Source organism: Balaenoptera physalus (assembly GCF_965194825.1).
Source record: "Balaenoptera physalus genome assembly, chromosome: 6".
Classification (NCBI taxonomy): domain Eukaryota; kingdom Metazoa; phylum Chordata; class Mammalia; order Artiodactyla; family Balaenopteridae; genus Balaenoptera; species Balaenoptera physalus.
The window spans coordinates 33,714,074-33,726,774 of record NC_138885.1 but is presented as its reverse complement, the minus strand read 5'-3'; the positions used below and the strand labels follow the sequence as shown (position 1 = coordinate 33,726,774).

General features: G+C 38.6%; 1 protein-coding gene across 4 annotated transcripts in view; it reads right to left on the bottom strand.

The window, feature by feature from the left end:
- Positions 1-12,701, bottom strand: part of THSD7B (thrombospondin type 1 domain containing 7B) — a 1,195,438-nt gene that overhangs the window by 461,686 nt on the left and 721,051 nt on the right. For all 4 annotated transcript variants that reach the window (XM_082464904.1, XM_082464907.1, XM_082464905.1 and 1 more), the window contains one exon: positions 9,687-9,884. In XM_082464904.1, coding sequence (XP_082321030.1) covers positions 9,687-9,884 — 198 coding nt within the window. The remainder of the gene's footprint in view (positions 1-9,686; positions 9,885-12,701) is intronic.

Here is a 12,701-nt window from a genome sequence, read left to right as displayed (position 1 = left end):
AGACATCTAAATGAAAGGGAATGACGAACTTGGCTACAGGAACTCTCAAATTTACTCTCCTTTACAGTCTGATTCCTGTAGTGTGAATAGCAGCCTGATCTTACTGGCACTTTCAACTGCAATGTCAGGTTCATTTCAAAATTTAATACAACGTATTTGTCATCACCACACTTCCTTCAGTAAGGACACTGACACCAAACTGCTATCAGTTGGTGGTCGGAGAAAGATAGCTTGCTGAAAATGAAAATTCTCTCCTCTAAGCCTAAATAACTCATCTCACATATTATTTGTCTTCTGTTTCTGCAAGAGTACACTATTGCTTTCCACTATTTGATCTTCTAGTAATCCATCTAGGTAACAATAAAGAAATAAAAGAATATTTACTCAATGCTTCCTTCTGGAAAGACAGTAATCTATCTCATAGATTTCAAGAATAATTTCCCCGGCAGGAAAGAAGAAACGACAGATGAGAATCAATACCACTGCTGATTATGATGAAGTGTAAGATATGCCTTTCACTGTTCTAGCCTACCTCCGTTATGTACTAACGTGATGAGGCTGCCCATAGGCCCCCTTCTGCCTGGAACAGTGTTTCGCAAACTATGGTCCCTGGACCAGCATCGTCAGTATCCCTTGGGAACTTGTTAGAAACATCAGTTCTAGAGCCCCATCTCAGATGTACTGAGTCAGAAACTCTGGAGTGCGGGGTGGGTGGCAGACTTTTGTGCTTTTATAACCTCTCTGAGTGATTCTGATACACACCATCATTTTAGAACCACTGATCTAGGAAAGAGGAGATAAACCCACATGTCCCCTCAACACAAATAAGTCTGTCAACATCCGAAAAAGTCTGATTGTCTCGTTGTTATTCAGAAACGTTCCAATACCCTCTGGAATCACTACAAAATGAAAATATGAATAACCTAGTCCTCCCCTGAGAGTCATAAAATGACTCGACTGTTGGAAAACAAGACTCAGGAGGATAGTGTAAGTTACTAGCATTGCCTAACTGGGAAAGAAATAGGATTCAACAGTGTTTTTTTGTTTTGTTTTGTTTTTTGTTTTTTTATGTTTTCAAAGGGAGGAAAGAAGCAGTATATTGAAGCCCTTCAGATATTACCCAACAATTGATAAATAGAGTTGCTCAAAATATTGAATGAAATCTCATGAGAGACTGTATCATTTCTTCCTTGTAAGGTGATTTTTAAATGTCATCATCACTATGGTATGATTTGAATTGAATCCTGTATCTCCTACAATAGTGGATCCACGAAGTATCTTTCCAAGCATCCTTGTCTTAGTTTGAGATGTACCATAACCAAACTCTGTGATAAAGATTTATGGGCACATATTTATTGTATTTATTGGGGAATAATGCCAGGGAACCAGTGCAAGAGTAGGGGAATGAGACAGGAAAGGGAAGGAGGCTGATAAAGTGTGTATAATTTTAAAAATCAGACCATCAGTAAGTGGCGTTTCATCTCACTGGGAACTCTATGACACAGCGTAGAATATATACCTCAAGGTTATTCCATCTGAGGGGCAAGGGAGTTGGTATTTATACATCAACTCTCAATCATTGCTTGAAGGTTGCTCCCTGGCATTGTCAACTCCCTGGCTCTTCTAACTGCATATATGGGCAAAGAAGGCTCCAGTGACTGAAGAAATTCCTTAGGCAAGGAGATGCAGGTGGTGTCAGCTGAATTTCTGGCTGGCATGCACAGAAATGGTAAATTGCCAATAGGATCTGGGCAGGACACAGTAGTACTTGCTAAGTCTGAGTACTCTAAAAAGCCATTTCTCTGAATTTACATTGCTAATATAAAATACACGTCCATGTTCATTCTCCTCTCTTTTGAATTCCTCTGAACACCTGGCAGCATAGGGCAAAGATTCCCAAACCTTACGCAAAGGTTAAGTGTTTTGTTGTGTTTTTTTAACTAAAAATAGAAACAAAAAATTAAGAGATTAAGAAGAAAATGACAGTTACTTTTTTAAAAATAAAATCCCAGTTACTATTATTGCTTCCAAAATGCACATCTTAATAAACTGTATACTTATTTGAACGAAGCTGCCATTGTTCAAAACTTTTAGAAGACCCATATTTGAAATTTAATTTAGAGGCACTGTATTCTCTATCATGGCTCTCATTATGTGGCGTCTCTTAAATAGGTTGATTTATTGCAGGAATATACTTGAATGGCAAATACATCAAATACCTGATGAATAACCTATCCCTTGTTCTTCCTAAAATACAAGAAAATAAATACTGTGCTGAAACAGTAGTTAGAAAGTCTTGTTAAAAAAAGAACAATATATACAGAGAAGTAAAGCAGTACTCATTGACCAACATGAGATACAACATGATCAAAAGGTTTAAAAAATAATGAGTTGAAAACACAACAGGGGTTCTATTTATTGTTCTGGTGAATCACAAAATATTCCAATCGACAATTTCCCATATGAATGGAGTCTGACCTTATTCTCACAGGTCAGCCCAAGAACATTTCTTGAGATTTAAAGATAAAAATAAACAAAACAAAACTTCCAACTCCAATCACAGACTTAAAAACATGTTTAAACATTTTAATCCAACTCAGGTAAATGATTATTCTAGCATGCTTTCCACCAATTAAATTCATCCTAGAAAAGGCACTCATGGTGTTAAGGATTGCAAACAAATGCCATTTTAGCTAAAGTTAAAGATCACATTTTTGGATTGTTCAAGGTTAATGATACAAAGCAAGAACTCAAAAAAAAAAAATGCCTCTAAAAGGAAAAGCCAAGTCCCCCTTAATGATGGAAAATCATTCCTCATGCTTTTGGTGCAAATATATATACCACTTAAGGAAAATATTTCCTTAATATTTAGGTTTTTAATATTAATATTAAATGCACTGTGAAATATTTTCACAGTGGAACTGTGAAAATAATATAATATTAAATGCACTGTGAAATATTTTCACAGTGGAACTGTGAAAATAATAAACCTTGCATGCAAGGGAGTGGTGAAGAGGTACCAGAGAACTCTTAACTCCTTGTACCTGTCAGCATGTGAACCTTGTTCTTCCTGATGTATTACACTCTTCTCCAGCATGGGTATTAGCTTTCTACAAGTGCAGAATGTACACTGCATTATCTCTGAATAAAGATGCTTGATGAAGTATACAGACACTTTTTAAAGACAGCTTATTTGGTAACTTATGGAGCAAAATGTGTGGCACGTACTCAGGGTCCGACCACACCAGTGGGCAGTCTGGTGTTTATCCAATGACTCTGCGGTGTCTACCCACTTTGCATCCTGGAGGCATGAACAATGATAAACAGTGGTCACCTGCCAGCCACTGGGAATGCTGTCCACTGCCCTGGCATTATGGGGATCTTCCCAACCTGCTCTGGGAAGATGTCACCTGATGCTAAACCTTCATCAATTGCCAGTGAAACCTAGCAACAATGAACCATTTACATGTCAGAGAAACAAAGTTGAAAACAGTGAATAAACTTGAAAATCTAAGGGAAAAATATGTCAGCATGCAGTTTGGATCACACTCCATTTACTTTCAAATGCCCCCCTTTTTACTGAAGTATAATTGATTTAATATGTTGTGTTAGTTTCCAGTGTACAGCAAAGTGATTCAGTTACACATATATGTATGTATGTAACTGAATGTGCTATACAGTAGGACCTTGTTGTTTATCTATTTTATATATAGTAGTGTTATCTGTTAATCCCAAACTCCTAATTTATCCCTCCCTCCCTCCCTCCCTCCCCTTTCCCCTTTAGTAACCATAAATTTGTTTTCTCTGTCTGTGAGTCTATTTCTGTTTCATTAGTAAGTTCTTTTGTATCATTTTTTTTTAGATTTCACATATAAGTGATATCATATGATATTTGTCTTTCTCTGTTTGACTTACTTCACTTAGTATGATAATCTCTAGGATTAGAAGAATCAATATTGTTAAAATGACCATACCACCCAAGGCAATCTAAAGATTCAATGCAATCTCTATCAAATTACCAATGGCAGTTTTTGCAGAACTAGAACAAAATATTTTTAAACTTCTGTAGAGTTGGAGAGGGTGTGGAGAAAAGGGAACACTCTTGCACTGTTGGTGGGAATGTAAATTGATACAGTCACTATGGAGAACAGTAGGGAGGTTCCTTAAAAAATTAAAAATAGAACTACCATATGACCCAGCAATCCCACTACTGGGCATACACCCTGAGAAAACCATAATTCAAAAAGAGTCATGTACCACAATGTTCACTGCAGCTCTATTTACAATAGCCAGGACATGGAAGCAACCTAAGTGTCCATCAACAGATGAATAGATAAAGAAGATGTGGCACATATATACAATGGAATATTACTCAGCCATAAAAAGGAACGAAATTGAGTTATTTGTAGTGAGGTGGATGGACCTAGAGTCTGTCATACAAAGCGAAGTAAGTCAGAAAGAGGAAAACAAATACCGTATGCTAACACATATGTATGGAATAAAAAAAAAAAATGGTTATGAAGAACCTAGGGGCAGGACAGGAATAAAGACGCAGATGTACAGAATGGACTTGAGGACACGGGGAGGGCGAAGGGTAAGCTGGGACAAAGTGAGAGAGTGGCATGGACATATATACACTACCAAATGTAAAATAGATAGCTAGTGGGAAGCAGTCACATAGCACAGGGAGATCAGCTCGGTGATTTGTGACCACCTAGAGGGGTGGGATAGGGAGGGTGGGAGGGAGAGGCTAGAGGGAGGAGATATGGTGATATATGTATATGTATAGCTGATTGACTTTGTTATAAAGCAGAAACTAACATAGCATTGTAAAGCAATTATACTCTAATAAAGATGTTTTTTAAAAATTTAAAAATAAAGTTTTTTTCCTCAAAAAAAAAAATTCTATAGAAACTCAAATGCCCCCTTTGAAATGTAGGAAACCTACTTGTCAATGAGACAAGAAAAACCTATATGTACTCTATGCTTAGTAGACTTCTTTTGACCCATACTAATGATTAGATGTGCAGAAGAGAGGAATCAAAGCTAATTCACCAATCAAAGTACTGGAAATCAGATTCCAAATCAGAATACTCATTCATGTAATCTATAATACAATTTTCTTAATGAAAATAAACATTACTAACAGATTATTTGCTACAATCACAGGCTGGGTGAGAAATAGCAACTTTAGTGAGACTGATTGAAGAGTATCACTAATAAATCAAATAGAGAATGGGTCAAAGTACTATATATCTACAGAGATAGCTGTAGAAATTCATAGATGACTACTTGAATTTTAAGTAGTCCGAAGTAGATCACATTCTTAAACTAACCCACAAGATTTACGTATATCAAAACTGCTATTTCCAGTTACTTCCTAGCTTCAATGTGGCATAGATTGTGTAATTTTTAAGTTCCCAAGCTAGTGGTATAAAGGAGCTTCTGAGGAAGAGAAACATATCTTTCCAGTGGCAGGAGTTATGCTCAACAAGACACTGTCAAGAGTCCTACAGAATCTTCGGACTTCCCCGGTGGTCCAGTGGTAAAAGAATCCACCTTGCAATTCAGGGGATGCAGGCTTGATCCCCGGTCAAGGAACCAAGATCTCACATGCTGTGGGGCAACTAAGCCCTCATGCCACAACTACTGAGCTCGTGCACCTCAACTAGAGAGCCCACATGCTGCAAACTACAGAGCCCACATGCTCTGGAGCCCACGTGCCACAACTACAGAGCCCATGTGCCTTGGAGCCCACATGTTACAACTAGAGAGAGAAAACCTGCATGCCACAACTAGAGAGAAGCCTATGAGCCACAACGAAAGATCCCGCATGCTGCAACTAAGACCTGACGCAGCCAAAAAAATAAAGAAAATAAATAATTTTTTTTTTTTAAAAAGAGTCATACAGAATCTCCATAGTATGAGTGTGTTTCGTGTTTGGTAATTGCAATCATTGTTGCTTTTGTTGTGGTCATCCACTTACAATGCTTGGTGTCAGTCTATTTATCTCTTGTAAAAATAAAATACAGTGTGTGTGTGTGGAAAAAAAAAAAAAAGAGTCATACAGAATCTTGATCACGGCTATGCGAGAATCTCTTGGCTCCGCTATCTGAATGGGCTGTAGACATTTTGCAAGGATACTGAATGTTCCTTTTGGCATAAGGGATACCTGGAGTGAGTCAATATGGACAAGCCTTTAAATAAAGGACATAGCAAGTAACCTTGGAAATTATAGCAAGCCTCAAGTCCAATTAGATCTAATATGAGTTTGTTTGATTTTTTAATCAAAAAACATTTATTTCTTTTGGTCTCATCCATTTACAGATGAATAAACTCTGAAATAAAAGGCCTATGAAACAATTAATAAACTCAGAGTGATGAAAAGGAAAGTATCAAAAGTTACAAGGAAAAATCACAGGAGATTCATTAAATAGATCTCAGTCCTTTTTTTCTCACCAAGCATTTAAATGTGTCAACAGTTCTGTCAATTCCTATAACTAAGGAAATGCTATGATGATATGTAGAGGGTCAAACGGGAGCATTTTCTGGCAAACTTTGATCATCAATCATCCACAACCTCATAGAAGCTGAACTTCAAAAAGTGCAACCAGATCACATTTTCAATTTTTCACTGGACAAAAGACTGCTTCAGGCATCAGGAGGCCAGTATGTTCTTGTAACCACAGCTGTGGCTGTTATCCCACAAACCCACAAAGACTTCATGAAACTGATCTGAACCAGTAGTAATTCCTACTTATGCCATAAAAATTGAGAGGGTAGGTCAATGCTGAAAATTGGTTATTTCACATGAATAGCAATAAAACTATAGAATTTCTATAAAATGGTAGAGTTGACAGCTCTGTAAAAAAGTGTTCTACGTTCAATCACAATGTGTGCGTATGTGTGTGGGGGGGTTATTTCCCCACCCTACACTAAGTGAATTCTCCAATACCAGCTGGTTATCCTACTATTCAACTCAATTCTGACACTATCTATCTGGAGATAGCATCCTATTCCACAGGTAAAGGGCTCAGTCCCATAAGGCCGCCCTCCGCTTAAGACACCGATCTCCAGCCCCGGTTACCTGTGCTTCTGACCAACTGGCTACAAACTGGGGGTTCCAATGACCTCCTCCAACTCAGGATGCCAGTCACAAGTCCAAGTTGTCACCTGTGGTTCTGACCAACTGGCTATAAATCAGAAGTTCCCATGACCCCCTTCTTGAGTTTCATTAATTTGCTAGAGAGGCTCACAGAACTCAGGAAATCCACTTTGCTTACTAGATAACCAGTTTATTATAATAGGATAAAACTCGGGAACAATCCGATGGAACACATGCACAGGGCAAGGTATGGGAAAGGGCAAGGAGCCTCCTGTGCTGCTCTTCCCAAATCTCCATGCATTCACCAACCCGGAAGCTCTCTGAGCAATGTCCTTTGGGTTTTTATGGAGGCTTCATTACGTAGGCATGATTGATTAACTCACTAGCCATTAATGGTTGATTCGGCCTCCCGTCCCTCCCCCTCCCCCGATATCAGGGGGTAGGATTGAAAGTTCCAGCCCTCTATTCACAGTTGGTTCCTGTGCAACCAGCCCCACCTTTAGGTACTTTCCAAAAGTCATCTCATTCATATAAACCCAGTTGTGGTAGAAAGGGGCTTGATGTGAATAACAAGACACCAATTTCACCTTTATGGAAGTGATTTCAGGAACAGAGGCCCGGAGACCAAACATTATAACAAAACCTGCTCCCACTGTTCTTACTCCTCAGGAAATTCCAGTGGTTTTAGAAGCTGTGTGCCAGAACATGGACCAAATCTATATTTCTAACTATAAATCAGAATCTCACACTCTGCAAGACTGTAGAAGGGACGGTACACATTGTGAAAGAAGTTCCTGGCCCTGTGGCCATAGTATGACAGCCTTGTAAAGTCTCCAGTTCCTGCTATGAGATGACAAAGCCTTACAGTCATTTGTCATTGGGTCTCAACCAAACAAATGATTTTGTTTCCACAGCTGGAGGTTGGGAAGACGAACTAATATGGTTATTCTAATCTTCATTATTATTTTCATTTCATTTATTTCATTTTTTTAAAGAATGCTCTTTGCACAAATCCCCCAGGACAGAGAACAGTAATAAATGTGCATTACAACTAAATAAGCTCAAGCTTATTTTGAATGGTTATGTGCTAGACACTTCACTAATCACTTTTATGTAAGTAATTTAATTCTCACAAGTTGAGAGTGAGAGGTAGGTTTTATTATCCCCACTTTATAGCTGAAGGAAAGGATGCCTCCACAGTTAAATAATTTTCCTGAGATTATCTAGCAGAAGAGTAGCAGACTGGAAATTCCAACCTGTCTGACACTAGAGCCCAGGTTTTAAACATCTATACTTTTCTTGAATTCAAAAAGTGATCTTATGGGCTGCTGGTAATAAATTTCACACATGTCACCACAATTCAAAAATTATTCAGTAATATTAGAAGCCACTGTGTTAACTATTTTAGTCAAAAAGGACTAGCTAATACAATCTGGTGTGGCCCTACTTAATTAAACAACTACCTGGCTTCATGAGGTAATCAATTACATCACCTGATAAAATGTATATTTGTCTAAGTAAGGTAGTGATTGAAAAAAATGAAGGAACAATGGATGGAGGGAGAGAGGGAGGGATAAAAAGAAGAGGGAAGAAGGAAAGAAAGAAGGAAGTGATGGGGGGGTGGGGAATGAGAGAGATGGGGTGGGGAGAGAGAGAGAGAAGGGGAGAGAGAAGGGGAGAGAGGAAGGAAGGGAACAGCAAATGCATTGCTGAATGTCAACCTTGTGTGGATGCTAATATCCATTCTGAATCCACTTTGAAATTTCCTTCTGTTCTATAGATTTCTTTACTCCATAAGTCAAAACATTTCACTCCACACACCAAGAACATTATAAATCATGACTTCTCATGGCAGAACTGATTAATAGACATACTCGATACTCTTCCAAAAGACCGAATTTTTTTTAACTCTATTTAAATGTCACTTTTCTCATCTCCATGTGACTTACATATTTTCTAAATCACCCTTCATTTCACACAACCATCACACCAGAAGCTTGGTGATGAAGGAAAGACACCACTCTTAACAGTTTTGTAAATCTTGACAACTTATATTTTAAAATGGTTCTTTAGAAGTGTAAGCATTATGTCTAGAACTGATTCTAATCTAATGTTATATAATTGAAAAGATACAGCTTAGTACTTTTTGTTTTCTTTTTAACTTGGAGGGAGCTGCAGCCTTGGAATCTTTACAAGGCAGTATTTGTTAATAATATATAAAAGCATGTTACATATCAACATCAATAAAGGCAAATCAAACTTGTTTTGTACTGATAAGCTGAAGACTCTCCAGCCAATTTCTGTATTCTGTTTGTCTTAATGAATTAAAAACTCCAGAGAATGCTCTGGGTTCACTGTATTACATTTAGGTATAATCAGACAGCGTTCTTTTGTCATGGAGTACTTGGCCCTGTATTAAGTCAAAGCAGCTTACTTTGCAGCAGTAGGTCACTTGACTTAAACATGAATATTCTAGAACAGGAAAGACTGTGTTTCTCTCCCTGGGGAAGATGGCCTGAGAGTGGTGACGTGTTATCTGGCAGATATTACTTAACAATCCTCGTGTTTCCTTGAGTCATACCTTGCTCATTCTGGCAGACAGCCTTCAGGATGCGATGTCCAGGGCCACACTTGCCATGATCAGGGATACAGATCCCTTCAGATGTCAGCCACTGATAACACACTGGATCCTCACAAGGAACAGATTCAACCAAGTGAGGGCAGTGCCCTGCAGGCCCTGTGGACTCCATGAGGACGTGGCGCTGTCTCATTCTAAATCCTAAAATGAGAAAGAATAAAAGGTTCATGGGATTCCATCCTGATCCAGCAAAGGAAAAGCAGCAGCAGCTAGGAAACTGATGAAACTTTTATTTGTGTACCTACAGCTAACTCTAAAGCATGTATTATTTTTATGTGTTTTATTTTATGGGAAATGGGGAGATGAGAAGAGGAAAGGAAAGACAAAAGGGAAAAGAACTGGAACAGAAAATCTGTCTTCTAAGAGTTTACAACTTAGGAGTTAGAGTGGCCAGGCGTAATCAAATGGAGTAATAAATAGCATATGCCCAATGGTATCAGTAAACCAGAACAAATAAATGAAGACTCACAGAACTAGCCTAAACATAGATAAATCCCCATTTTCTTTTTGTTGTTGTTTTTGACATTCTTTTTACTCTGTATTAAGCTGAAATACATCTATGCTTTGACATATCCCAGGTCACTGTTTCAGGCCCTGAGATTTCCCTGTATCACTTTCCTGAGATTTCCAGGTCAGCCTGCCCTGTGAAGACAGGACATCTTTGGGCTGCACTCCCCACCCTGGCTAGACATGGGTCCCTGGACAATTACTCAGTTTTTAAAAATGTACTGTGGGACTAGGCCCAAATTTATACCATAATAAGGACGTGAATGGGTCTTACATGCTACAAGCCTACAGAGTCACAAACTCAATGTCACAGGAGTCAAGCAGGTACAAATTGAGGGATATGGGTCGACCACAAGACTGTAGGGAGTGGTGTGGTCTGTGGTAAAATGGAAGATGTGTGCTTGCTTTAAAGTGTTTAACTATTATTCAGTTTCCATTGACTGTTACCACAAGGAAATGTGAACCCTATGTTGTCAAATCTTCCAATTTTGAATAAGAAGCCAGAAATCCAAGTTATGTTTGTTTTTTATATGACATCTCTCTATTTTTAAATGATGGGAATTAATTTACATTTTAAAAAGCCATGTAAGCTTTAAAAAGTGACTGAGAATGAGATGCAACCCTTTTGTTTGCGAGTTTTCCATCTCTGGCCCTCAGGACATATCACTTCTAAAAACTAGGCCTACCTTCCATGGATCTCATATTTTACCATCCATCCTTTACTTCTCCAAATTCAGTCAACGGATTTAATTCCTTTAATTACTTTTTTTTTTTTTTTAACGAAACCAATCTTATTACATAATAGCATCTTAAGAAATGACCATTTATTCCTTGGGACAGGTAAAAATAAATAAATAAATAAGAGACTTTTAGGAAGATAGCACGAGAGCACTGAATTCACAGCAGAAGACTGGGGTACCCCACCACTCTTCCCACAAGAGGAGGAGAGAGAGATAAGTTTGGGAGCATGAGAGGTAACAAAGCCAGGTGTACCCCTCCCAGTTTGCCAGGGCCATGCCTATTTCCCCACAAATAGTAGTGAGACAAAAAGAATACAGGGCTCCTCTTAAGTAGCCAAGAAGGATGCAACAAATGGACACGTGGTTTTAGGCCACAAGATGGAGCTGAGCTCCCTTAGAATGTTGCAGGGCTGGGCAAGTATTTTAGATACAAAGTTGTAAGGGCTTTATTGGGTTTGTTTTTTTTGTTTGTTTGTTTCAGGGTTAACCCATGAGCTCCTTTTAAAAGACAGATTCTTACTTTATGGATTGACCACCTGTGGGAAGGCATCATTTGGCCAGTCAGAGAACATATCCTCATGGCATTGAAAATATTAAGGTCAGAGGCAATTAAAACAATAGATGGCTTCTGCTGCACTTCATACCTCCAAGTTTATGTCATTAATTAGTCAAAATAAAACCTGCAGGAAAATTCAGCTCCCTTCCCGGGCCACCTTGAGAAGAGCGGCAGGAAACATACAGAGCTCTAAACTACACTTGATGGCCATCAAACTACAATGATCTCTGAGCCCTCATTGCCACACAGCATGGATGACCTCTGAGCCCTCATTGCCACACAACTTGGATGACCTCTATGCTTACATGTAATGTCCATATGCTGCTTATTTATTGTCTTATGCTTGTGCTTGTTTAGGTTATATCTTTGAGCAAGACACGGCATGGGTCTCCATAATTTACAATGTTTGACAACAGGCTCAGAAACTTAGCAGTCTTTACGGAGGGATGCTGGGTGTGCTATTACCTAGAGCTTAACACCAGTGAGGGGCAGGTGCAGTTTTCCTCTATAAATCAAGTTGCATCCATCTCGCCATAAATCTGTAGATTACGTCTCCTCAGTCAATAAATTCTTTCAGTCACTCATTTGTGCTGCCCTTGTCCTGACTCTAACTAGGATCACAAGAAAGCACAAGCTCAGCATAAACAAAAACCTTGGATTCTCTTGTTAGCACTTAACTTTAATCACACATTGGTGTTCATGGCTGCAATAGACATCAGGCTTCCTCTGGGTACTTCTGTTCTGAGAGGTACGCAACTGCCAAGTCCACAGGGGCTGGGCCCAGCCAACCATTTACCTTCATTCACTGAATTCCATACTAATCAGATAGTACCATTCAGTAAACATTAACTGCCATATGTAGATCACTATAATATACTGTGGGAAGCCACAGGAGGAACAGAAAACATAAATCTATTCTTCCCAGAGCATACAGTCCAACAAGTCAAAAAGCACATATATTAACTAAGCATCTACCCTATACCACGACTGTGACAGCCACTTTACTTCTATTACCCCAAATTAATAAATCCCCTAAACAATTTCATAAGTTACTATTCTCATTTTACATACGTGAAAACTAAGACTAGATGATAACTTATTACTTCTCCTAAGGCACATAACTGATTAAATGGATATGTATGAGGGATAAATTAG